Source organism: Chiloscyllium plagiosum, unplaced genomic scaffold, assembly GCF_037043375.1.
Source record: "Chiloscyllium plagiosum isolate Xiang-an unplaced genomic scaffold, Cpla_swu_hap1 HiC_scaffold_44, whole genome shotgun sequence".
Classification (NCBI taxonomy): Eukaryota; Metazoa; Chordata; class Chondrichthyes; order Orectolobiformes; family Hemiscylliidae; genus Chiloscyllium; species Chiloscyllium plagiosum.
Window position 1 is genome coordinate 18,276,396 of NW_028270182.1, and position 11,224 is coordinate 18,287,619.

General features: G+C 40.6%; 1 protein-coding gene across 1 annotated transcript; it reads left to right on the forward strand.

Annotated features, from left to right (window-relative positions):
* Positions 1-385: 385 nt before the first annotated feature.
* Positions 386-5,666, forward strand: LOC148137348 (putative G protein-coupled receptor 139). The gene is made up of 2 exons (XM_087982883.1): positions 386-455; positions 4,246-5,666. Exons 1-2 carry the CDS (start codon positions 386-388, stop codon positions 5,154-5,156), a joined length of 981 nt encoding a protein of 326 aa, XP_087839009.1. The 3' UTR covers positions 5,157-5,666.
* The last annotated feature ends 5,558 nt before the right edge of the window (positions 5,667-11,224 follow it).

The window sequence follows — 11,224 nt, forward strand, 5'->3', positions numbered from 1 at the left end:
ATTGAATTTGTTTTTACTCAGAACTGAGTTCTTAAAAAGTGTTATGCTAGACTCGAAACACTATCTCTCTCTCTCTCTCCAGATGCAGCCAGACCTGCTGAGTTTCTCCAGCATTCTTCATCTTTGCTGTAACTAATGACTCCATTCTATTGTTCCTAATTTTTTTTTTAATCTGAGGATACGTGATTGGGATCAGACAGGGGTCTTTCACCGTTCACCTTTGGTGCATATGACGTCAAGTCAAAGTAATTTCAAAACGGCTCCCCTTTAGTTGTTGCAATTTCGCAATTAATTTCCAAACTCTAAACATCTCGATGCCCCTGGGAGGCTCACATCAGGTATAAATGTCTCACCCACTATATGGGGAGTAGTGAATCTTACTGGAATGCATGGTGTACCAGAAGGTCTGCTCTTTGCCATTTATTATCCCATCCTTGCAGCTATCGGGGTGCCAGGTACTGGACTGCAATCTGTCACACGGTTTGAAAGTTATTTTGATTTTAGCTCCCTCAACACAAAACGCTGTGATTGCTGGTCTGTTTTGTGTAACTTCTTCCCTTTCAGCTCTCTACTGTCTTTTCTGGAAAGATATTTCCTTTGAACTTAGCTCTTTAGCTATAATTCTATCTTTCGTCTATATCATTGTTTTGGCTGAATATTATCATTTCTCACTTTTAGCACAATATTTTATTGACTTGCACATAATAATTTGCTCCCTTTCACAGGATAGTTTTAAAATATCATCAAAGGTAGTATTTCTACCAGTGAATTACATATCTGCTGTGTACGTTTGCTATTTTTTGACTTAAAGTGTCAAACCTTCCCTGCAAGTGTCCCCTTTATCATTCTTGATCATGTGACCACAGATATTATTCCATGTCTTGAGCCACCAATGTGAGTGAATGATAGCCAGCAGCTACAAGAGAATGTTGTGGATTTGTGTCACTTGTAATGGAGTGAGATGATGCTGTCACTGTAAGAGATGATGTTGCCCTGGTGGTTTTTTGAAAAGTGGTTGTAGGACAGAGATGAGGACCTGCCTAATGAAGATGGTTTAAATAAACAACTTGTGAAGCCTTGGAAACAGCCTGAGTGAGTGTGGCCGGCTCTGAAAGGCCAGGCTTTCGGGTTTTTCTTAGCTTTCAGCAGCAGTAGCTATTGGGGTCTGAAAAGAGTTTGTAGCTTCAGGAAATGTCACCTCGCTGCTACTCTCTCTGAACCTTCTCTTGATGTTACTTTCCTCCTAGACTGGAGAACTGCATGTCAGAGTCTGTGTCTGAAATAGCCTTTTTGCTAAGAGGTGTGTTTATGGGATGTCATTATATTTGAACACCTCATTAGTACCAGTTACTGCATCTGTTATTCAGTTAAGTTTTCCAATAGTGTTAAACTATTCAAAATTCCTCTTTCTTTAGTTTGTATTTTAATTACAGTGTTTAAATAGAACATGACACTTCACATCCATCTTTAAAATAAGAAAAAGTTAGGGTTTAGGTGATATTCTTAAATATGTTGAGGGAGTCTGGTCTTGTCCATAATAGGAGTGAGTCGAGGGTATGGTGCTGGAAAAGCACAGCAGGTCAGGCAGCATCCGAGGAGCAAGAGAATCAACGTAACAGGAGTGAGGCTGGCAGGTTTTCCAGTAGAATGCTGACCATCGTGACGGGAAATAAAATTGCGGTCAATTAGTAGTTGTGTTTTTAAATAGTGTCTTAAAGGTAGGGAACTAGAGGAAAAAAGCTGACCAGACACAGCTCCCAACAGACAGTATCCAGTTAGCTGATGACACTCTGAACAGCAGTGAGAGGGGAGGCATGGCAGAGATGCACAAGGGAAACTCTCAAAGACAATTGTCAGGGCAGTTAGGAGAGACAATAAATGCTGGCCCAGCCAGTGAAGATGGTTACATTCCATGAATGAATAGAAGTATGGTAACATACAGATTTCTCAAACGCATGTGATGGTTTCATAAAATGACATTAATTGTGTACCTGCAGAGAGCTTTGGGAGTGGGTCATCACTGAAGCGCATAATATCCAGAAATCTAACCTAAAAATGACCTTGTGACAACATTGTCTGGTCTCTATCACTGTGCCATGAAGTTTGGGTTGGAGTCCCTTCTGTGCCTGAGGTGTGTTGTAACTTCCATGAACTGATGGTCCAAAAATAATTGCACCTTCTGTTCCTGTTGTGCATTGAAGGACATTGTGTATTGTGCCCTATGGTTGTGGGTTGGTCTGCCACCTCTGTCGTTATAACAAAGGATTGTGTTATACAGTGTCCCAACCTCTGGGTCAGAAGTTCAAGTGCCAGCGCCTCTGTAGGTATCCTAGAATGCATCCCCAACATGCGATTCAAAACCATTAAGAAGGGAAGCTGGCCTGGAGTAGAGTTAGGAGGTATCCATGTGTAATGTTTCACTCTGAAATTTAAGCAAAAATGCAGTGACAATTAGTTTCTAGTGTCCATCTTCATGATCTGAATCACAGGTGTGTAACCATAGAAACGTAGAAACATATAGTGTAGAAGAGGTCCATCGAGTCTGCATCAACAGAATTACTCTAAATCTGCATTAGTTCCACTTTCAAACCCATAGCCTTGAATGTTTTACCATCTCAAAGGCTCATCCACATCCTTTGTTTGAATGATGTGAGGTTTCCCATCTCGACTACACTTCCAGGCAGAACATTTCAGATCTCACGACCCTCTGGGTGAAGGAGAATTGTCCTCAGAACCTCTCTGAACTTCCTACGTTTTGGGACAGGTTTACATGCTAGATTAGATTGGAAAGATTAATGATTATATTGGTTATTAATTCACTGCAATCAAGAGGTAGCTGTATGTCGATGATATGATGACTCTTTCTCACAGTGCATGATAATTAAATGCCTCGTGTAAAGTCACAATATTCAGGGGATTAAAATTTCTCAGCTGAATGTGACACCCGACTACGGAGAAATGAGAAAATCCAAAAGTACTGCAGATGCTGCAAATCAGAAACAAACACAGAAAAGCTGGAAAAGCTCTACAGGTCTGGCAGCATCTGTGAAGAGACATTGAAGTTAAATTTTCAGGTTGAGTGACCCTTCCCTCAGAAGTTCTGCAGAAAGGTCACCAGACCCGAAACGTTAACTCTGTATTTTTCTTGACAGATGCTGCTAGATCTGCTTGTGCAGCGATACGATATTACCTTGTGACAAGTTGTGAAAACAAAAGTATGTGCATGTGGTGAAAATGGAATATGTCTGGTCGCTTTCTTCAGAAAGTGCTTTTTAAAATCTCCACAAAACGCTGGGTTTCCATTCTCAACCTCTAACTCCATTCCTGGTTCAGTATCAGCTTGACCTTCAAAATGGCCTGTGACTGATATTTGCTCAGTGCACATGTGGCGGCCATACTGAGGCGATGGTCTGAAATGTTCCTACTCTCATTGTTTTCTTAAAGAGCTATACTTAAGTGGCATCTTTCCTATGTGTGTTTAAAGGTTGTAGTTCAATCTGCACAATTGCAGAAGGAAATATCTTATCCTGATTCTCCTGTGCAGCTCCAGTGGGAATGCTGCTTACATGGTGTGTCTCGATATTAATCAGTTAAGCTAAAGTTGCCATTGTCTGACTAGACCATTAGGTTGCTCTCTCATTTGGGAGGAATGGTTATTGGTGGTTTAACCTGGGGGTCATCATGCTTCAGGGAAGGGGAGAGGTTGATGAGGAGAGACCTTCATGGTAACCTCAGCCAGTGCAGCAATTGAACCCACACTATTACCATTGAACAGCATTGCAGCCCAGTCACCCAACCAAGCCCTTTCTGAACAAAATCTCATAACATGTGTGTTAATGTATATAACTGAACCTTACAGCTGGGAATCAGGAGAACTGCTGAAAATTGATCTTGAGCATTCACCAACATTACTAATGGAAATCCAGAAAACCATAATCACACCCACATTATGTTATAATGTTTTATTCAACACAATAATGTGGATAATAATATTGCCATTTAATAGGTGTGAGTGAATGTGACATAATCAATTTTAAAGGCTAGTTACTACATTTTAGCTTCAAATTCTTGTTGATAGAATGGAGAATTAGTTTCACTATAAGTATCAGATCTGAAAATTTCACCCAAAATTCTGAAAATAAAACTTTTATTTGAGAAGTCAAGTCTTATGTTTCTGCTCTCTGTGTCTCTCTCACTGTTTCATTTCTATTATCCTCTGGATTGTGTCTCTTTTTCAAATTGCAGCTAATGTGGCAGTGATTATGATCCTATCCAGAGGAAGGTGTGGTCTCTCCAGATGCATCACTTACTACCTCGTATGCATGGCGGTGACAGACCTGCTGATCATTATTACAGCTGTAATATTGAACCGTATTGTTGGTATTTACTTCCCACGCAGTGTCATGTATATCACCCCAGTCTGTACTGTCAGTTATGCACTAATGTCTGCAAGCAAGGATTGTTCTGTCTGGGCAACTGTCATATTCACTATTGATCGATTTGTAGCCATTTCTTGCCAAAAAATGAAGACAAGATATTGCACAGAGAAAGTAGCAGCTGTGGTTATAGGGGCAGTTTGTGGAATGAGCAGTATCAAAAATACATTCTGGTATTTCATATATGAACCATTATATACAATTGATAATATACCATGGTATTGCAAACTTAAGTCTATATTTTACACCTCATCTGTATGGGCTGCATATCATTGGATTAGTTTCATTTCAATCCCTTGTCTCCCATTCGTTTTGATCTTACTGCTCAATGCTGTGACTGTCAGACAAATCCTAAAGGCCATTCAAACTCGCAAAAGACTCCATGTTGGCAAACAGTCGGAAAATCAGAATGACACGGAGGTCAGGAACCGGAGAAAGTCCATCATTCTGCTCTTCTGTATCTCAGGCAGTTTCGTCCTGTTATGGATGCTGTATGTGTTAACATTTCTCTACGTCCGAATTTCAAACATGAGTTATTTCTCAGGTTCCAATTACAATAAGTCCAATTTCATTCTTGAAGAAGTAGAGTACATGCTGCAGATGTTAAGTTCCTGTATAAACCCATTTATTTATGCAGGGACCCAGAGTAAGTTCAGAAATGAGTTAAGGAGTGGGATTAAATTTTCCATCAATTTCTTTGTGAAGATTTTAAAAAATTGACATGCAAAACATTTCATGAATAAACCTCATCCTGTAATCTTGCATGTGGTGCTATAAAGAGATTGTGTTGTACAAGTGGTTCCGATTTGCATATGTCTGAATTGAGAAGGCTCGTTCTAACAAACAAAATCTCATTCAGGATTATAATTTTAAGGACCGAACCCTTACACCCAGTTCCTTTATATTGTCCTGCATTGTGTTCTGATTTGCAAACTCTGACCCGGCCTGTACTGGTGATATCACGCGGAGTGAATGACCTTGTGCTATTAACACTGGACAGAGATCCAGATAATGCTCTGGGAACCTGGGTTTGAATCCTGCTAAGGCAGATGGTGGACATTAAATTCAATATTCAAAACATTATCTTTAATGAAGATTCTAATGCTGGCCATGAATTGATTTTTGGAAAATTAAGGATTGGCAATAAATGCTGGCCAGTGATGCCACCATCCCCTGAATGAACAAGGGAAATATAAATGCAGTAGCTCACTGATCATGGACAATCTCAGGAAATACTGAAGAAACTTGCTTCTGAAGAAGACATATACCAGAGTCGAAACGTTAACTCTCTTTCTCTCTCTGCCTTCACACATGTTGCTGGACCCGTTGAGTTTCTCCATTCTTTGTTTCAAATCTCCAGCATCCACAGTGTTTTGCTTTTACTCCTGGAAAAGGTGTCTCATTGATCCCCTCTTCCAGATGGAAACCTGTCGGGGTTATCTATTTTGGTATGTATGTGACTCCACACTCACAACAATGTGTTTGACTGTTAACTACATTCTGAAATGGTCAAGCAAGCTCAAACCCTCCGATATACAGTTAGGCGGGTCAGACAACAAACATTTGTATTATCCAGGACAGACACACACACACACGTACACTCTCTCACACACAGACACACACAAATACACACACGTACACACACAGACACACATGTACACACTCTCTCTCACACACAGACACACACAAATACACACAGACACACACGCACACACACACAGACACACACGTACACACGGGTACACACACTCTTTCTCACACACAGACACACACACTCTCACACACAGACACAACACGCACATACAGACATACACGTACAGACAGACACACACACTCTCACACACACACACAATTTTATCTTCACCTCCCCCTGCTGGGTGATGAAATAACCTCAATCCACAGGGATACAATCTCACGTTCCCCCTCCCTCAGCTGGGTACAATGATCATCCTCCTGTTTCTACCTGGGACTTTGTGTCCTTATTACCACAAAGTCAGGAAAAGTCCCAGGATATACTTCCTGTAACATCTCAGTTGCCTGATGTTCCACTGGCCTTTCAACCACAGTGGGCATCACTCCCATTTGTGATCCAGCTATGTCATTACTAAGGATAAACTGTAGTTCTGAATGCTATGAATCAGGCCAGAGCCCCGCAAAACCTTTTAAGAAGGTAACCTAGATCCTAACATTTTTAGTTGCTTTAAGCAGGTATAAGGTGGGTATTCCATGTATGATGCAGCTGGTCAAAGCACTCAGTTTTAAACAAAACAGAAATTACTTACAGACTTCCAAATGAAACACGAACAAAGAGAACAGAATATAGAATACCTTCATCTATCTGAAAACCCAACCAACTCTATCACAACTTAATGATACTGTTCTTATTTCCTGCAAATTCCCCATAAACACATCCCTTGGCAAAAAGGAAAATTCAAACCAGGTTCTTACAGGAGAGATGTTAGAGAGATAGTGATAAAGTGTAGGGGAGTTAACCATCAAAAGCATTCATTTTAAATCTCCACCTTGCGATAATAATTTGTCTGAAAAGCTTAAAATGGCTACTGCAGTCACAGTGACCATGAGAATGGAATAAGGAGTGCATGAAACTTGGCATAATCAAGTAATCTGTCTATTACCCAGACAGTCACTATAACATAATGCTGATTGTAACCTCGGTATTATCTCAACGACACAAATGTCACCACAGTAACTCCATTGTTCATTGTATGTGTGAAACAACACTAATGTATTAATTGCCTTAGGAGAACCCAATTAAGGCTAGAAACATTAAAGTAAAATAATATGATTGTGCAAAATATAGGTATGAAATATGCTGCCTCAGGGTCATCTCTTTGATACCCTGAGTTTTGCCAATTGATCTCTCAGCCAGCTTGGTAACAATGAAAGAGAGTGCTATTCTGCAACCTCCGGGTGATCTGAGAATTTCTAATTTTATATATTGTGCCGTGATTCGCTATTCCAACGTAGGGAGGGTCTGTCTAGGCTGATTCAGTCGGCGTTTGTTTGATTTGGCCTCAATGTTGGGATTTGGGGCCCCTGAGGTTATATTTAACCTTTTCACTGTTCCTAGAGTCTGTACATTCAGTTTGACCCTTGCCGAATGGGACTACTACCTCGGGGGAATAGAACCTTACCTCTCAACTTTAAGATAGGGTTTTCTTCTGCTTAACATTGGTACTGCTTTAATTGTTTTTTTTAATCTCGCCTGTGACCATTTCAGATTTTTTTTCAATCTGGCCTGTGACAATTTGAGTTTTATTTTTATCTGGCCTGTGATCATTTCAGTTTAGTTTTACTCTGGCCTGTGACAATTTGAGTTTTTTTTTAACCTGGCCTGTGACAATTTGACTTTTATTTTTAATCTGGCCTGTGACCATTTCAGTTTTATTTTTAACCCATCTGTGACACTTCCTGTTTTATTTTAATCTGGTCTGTGACAAATTCAGTTTTTTTAAAAATCAGGCCTGTGACAATTTGAGTTTTATTTTTAATCTGGCCTGTGACAACTTCAGGTTTTTTTTACATCATGCCTGTGACAATTTTTTTTCTAACCTAACCTGTGACAATTTGACTTTTACTTTTAACCTGACCTGTGACAATTTGAGTTTTATTTTTAATCTGGTCTGGAGCAATTTCAGTTTTATTTTTAATCTGGCCTGGCACATTTTCAGTTTTATCTTCAATCTGGCCTGTGACCATTTCAGTTTTATTTATAATCTAGCCTGTGACAATTTCTGTTTTATTTGGAAAATGGACCTTTGACGCGAGTGTGATGACTCCACCCTTTCTCACCAGTCTGGATAGCTGTCTCAGTAGTCAGGAAGGTTAGGAATGGTCCCTCCCAGCTCAGGTGGAGTTTGGTATCCTTCCAGGTCTTGATGAGGACGCAATCAACCGGTTGTCGAACTCAAGTGGAGGTATCTGGGTCAACAGACCCTTCTTCCTAAGGACAGACAAGGAAGAGCCGAGCGCCACAATATAGTTCTTTAAAAACTTACCATTGAACTCTACAGCTGGTAATTCCCCTCTTCCACACAAAAAAGGTAATCCAAAACATCATCTGATAAGGAGAGAGGCCTATATCATGTCTAGGAACAGTCCTAATGCATAGCAATGCGATAGGTAAACATTTTGTCCATGGGAATCAAGTCTCTAGGACTAGCTTAGATAATTGCTTCTTTAAGATTTGATTCATTCGTTCAACCCACCCAGAGGAGGGTGGGTGCCAAAGGGGTATGAAATTCTTGCCATTACTTTTTGTAAGATCTTAGAAATAAAATGGCTACCTTGGTCTGAATCTATACTTTCCACTATTCCATATCGTGGGATGATTTGTTCAAGGAAGGTTTTCACCACTCCTTTTGAGGTGGCTAATGACATTGGGAAAGCTTCCACCACCCGGGTAAGTGGTCTACTAAGACCAACAGGTACTTCTGTTTTCACACTGGGGGTAGTTCAGTGTAATCCACCTGTATACTTTGGAAGGGTCTCACTCCTGGGTTCCTTCCTCCTTTGAGCCCTTCCCTTATTATTTTATACATACTTAGAATCAGTGTAAATTGTCCCATCCCGATTCTCTGTTTTAAAGCTTGATTTACTGCGTACAATTTCCAGGTCTGGGCTGACCATGTGTTAGGCAGCCGGTCTGCCTCCACTGTTTGGTTTTTGTTACCGTCCACTACTGCATATCCATTGTGTCTTTTTCCTTCCACTGCTCTCGATGATCCATCTATAAACAATCTATCCCCGTCATGTAAAGGTAGATCTCTCAGGTCCTGTCTAATTTTGGTATGATACTCTATGATATCTAAACAGTCATGTTCTAAGTCTCGTTTGTCTAGAGGGTCTCCCTTCCATAAGAAGGTAACTGGGTTTAGACAGGTGTCTGTTGCTAACACCAAGTCATCTTCTTCCATCAGGATGGCCTTGTCAACCATCTCCCTGCCTTTTGGTTTAACACAGTTCTGACTTGATGGGGGGGTGGGGAGGTTACTAGCTACTATAAGGCTGCTCCATCTGCTGTCATTGCAGCTCCTAAATCTTTTAGTCCCTTTTCCCCCTTTGCAGTAAACAACGGGGCACCCTGAAGATCTAAAATTGTAGGTATTAGGGAGTATATCACTGCTCCTTGTGGATTCAGGGTCGCCTCTTTAACTACCTCATCTGTACTTCCGATTCATTCCCCTTCTGATGTCCGTTTATATAACTCCAAACGCATATTTGGAGTCTGTACATATTGTTCCTTTTTTGTTTTCTAAGGTTCTGAGAGCTCTTTCTCGGGCGTAGAGTTCACAAGTTTACGCTGACCAGCCGTTAGGCAGTCTTTCAGACTCGATAATGCTTCCCTCTATCCCATCTACTACAGCATATCCATTATGCCTTTTACCCTCAATCATCCGGGAGGACCCGTCGATAAAGAACCGAGTTCCCGCATGCAACGGTACGTCTCTTAAGTTCATTCGCACTTTAGTCTGATATTCAGTAATATCAAGGCAGTCATGTTCTGGATTGCCAAGGGCCACCCCCCTCTCTCCGCCACAGAAATGCCGCTGGATTCAAGCAACTGTCTGTGACTAACAGAAGGTCATCCTGTTCTATTAAGATTGTCTCATATTTTAAGATCCGAGAGTCTGTGAGCCATTGTCCTGCTTTCTGATTTAGTATGCTCCGTACCTGATGTGGGGTGCTGACTATTAAGGCTCCCCCAAAAGTAAGTTTGCGACTCTCCTCTACCAATAAGGCTGTTGCTCCCACTGCCTGCACACACTCCGGCCAGTAATGTAGCTTTCCGTTCTTTAATTAACAATGAATTAATACAGTCATGTTTTAAATTAGCTGTGAATCAATATGACAGGTCACGGAGAATGTGTGAAAGAATCCTGCCAATTATTATTGATACAGGCTAACACAATTGATTTATTATAAATATTAATTATTAAGTATATATATTATATAATTCAGGGTGCAAGCACAACAAGTGACTAAAACATTTTAAAAACTGTAATCGCGCAGTTCTGTTTGTTTACCAGTCACTTGCAACTTCACACCCTGTTTTTGTAATTGTTTTTTTTTCGAGCACATTCATTTTTAAGAACCTCAACAGATTCCATAGCACCATTTGCAGTTAATTCAATCCCCAATTTGGTGGCCATATCTCGTCATGAGCGCAAAACTGACCCTTCATGCCTCACATCACAAAACTGTCGCCATAATCCAATTAACTTTTTCGTTCCCACTCCCTTTGGCTTAAACGTTAAGGATGACCTTGCTGCCCCCGTATCGACTAGGAAAACTACGTCGTCTTTGTAATGTCCCACCTTTAAACTTATCAAGGGTTCCTGGTGGGTGCTGGGGGGCAGGAACCCCTGACACCCCTATTTTTCATCAAGGTTTATAAACAGCACTGCCTTTGCTTCCTTTTTCGGATCAGGACACTCTCTGTTGAAGTGACCTGTCTTTCCATAGTAATAACATCCCGCCTGTGGGGATTTCCACATTGATCTTTGTTCCTGTCTACCAGACCCCTTAACATCTCCTCCCCAATCCCTTCTCCTCCCTTTATTTTCAACATGCTGCCCACCACCATTCCGGTTTCCTTCTCTTTTTAGTTTTGTCGTTTTCTTTATTATCCAATGTTTTGTTTAGACCTTGATTTTTAAAGAAATATTGCAATATTTCTTGCTCCTGTAATCTCAAATATAATTTATCAATTTATGCTTGTCTAACTTTAAAGCCTGTTCCTAAATATACATTTAGGAATCTTACTG

Excerpts from the sequence above, each read along its gene's own strand:
- LOC148137348 (XM_087982883.1), top strand. The coding sequence starts at position 386 with ATGCATGGTGTACCAGAAGGTCTGCTCTTTGCCATTTATTATCCCATC. Across the intron at positions 456-4,245 it reads TGCAGCTATCGGGGTGCCAG|CTAATGTGGCAGTGATTATG; the intron begins GTACTGGACTGC and ends TTCAAATTGCAG.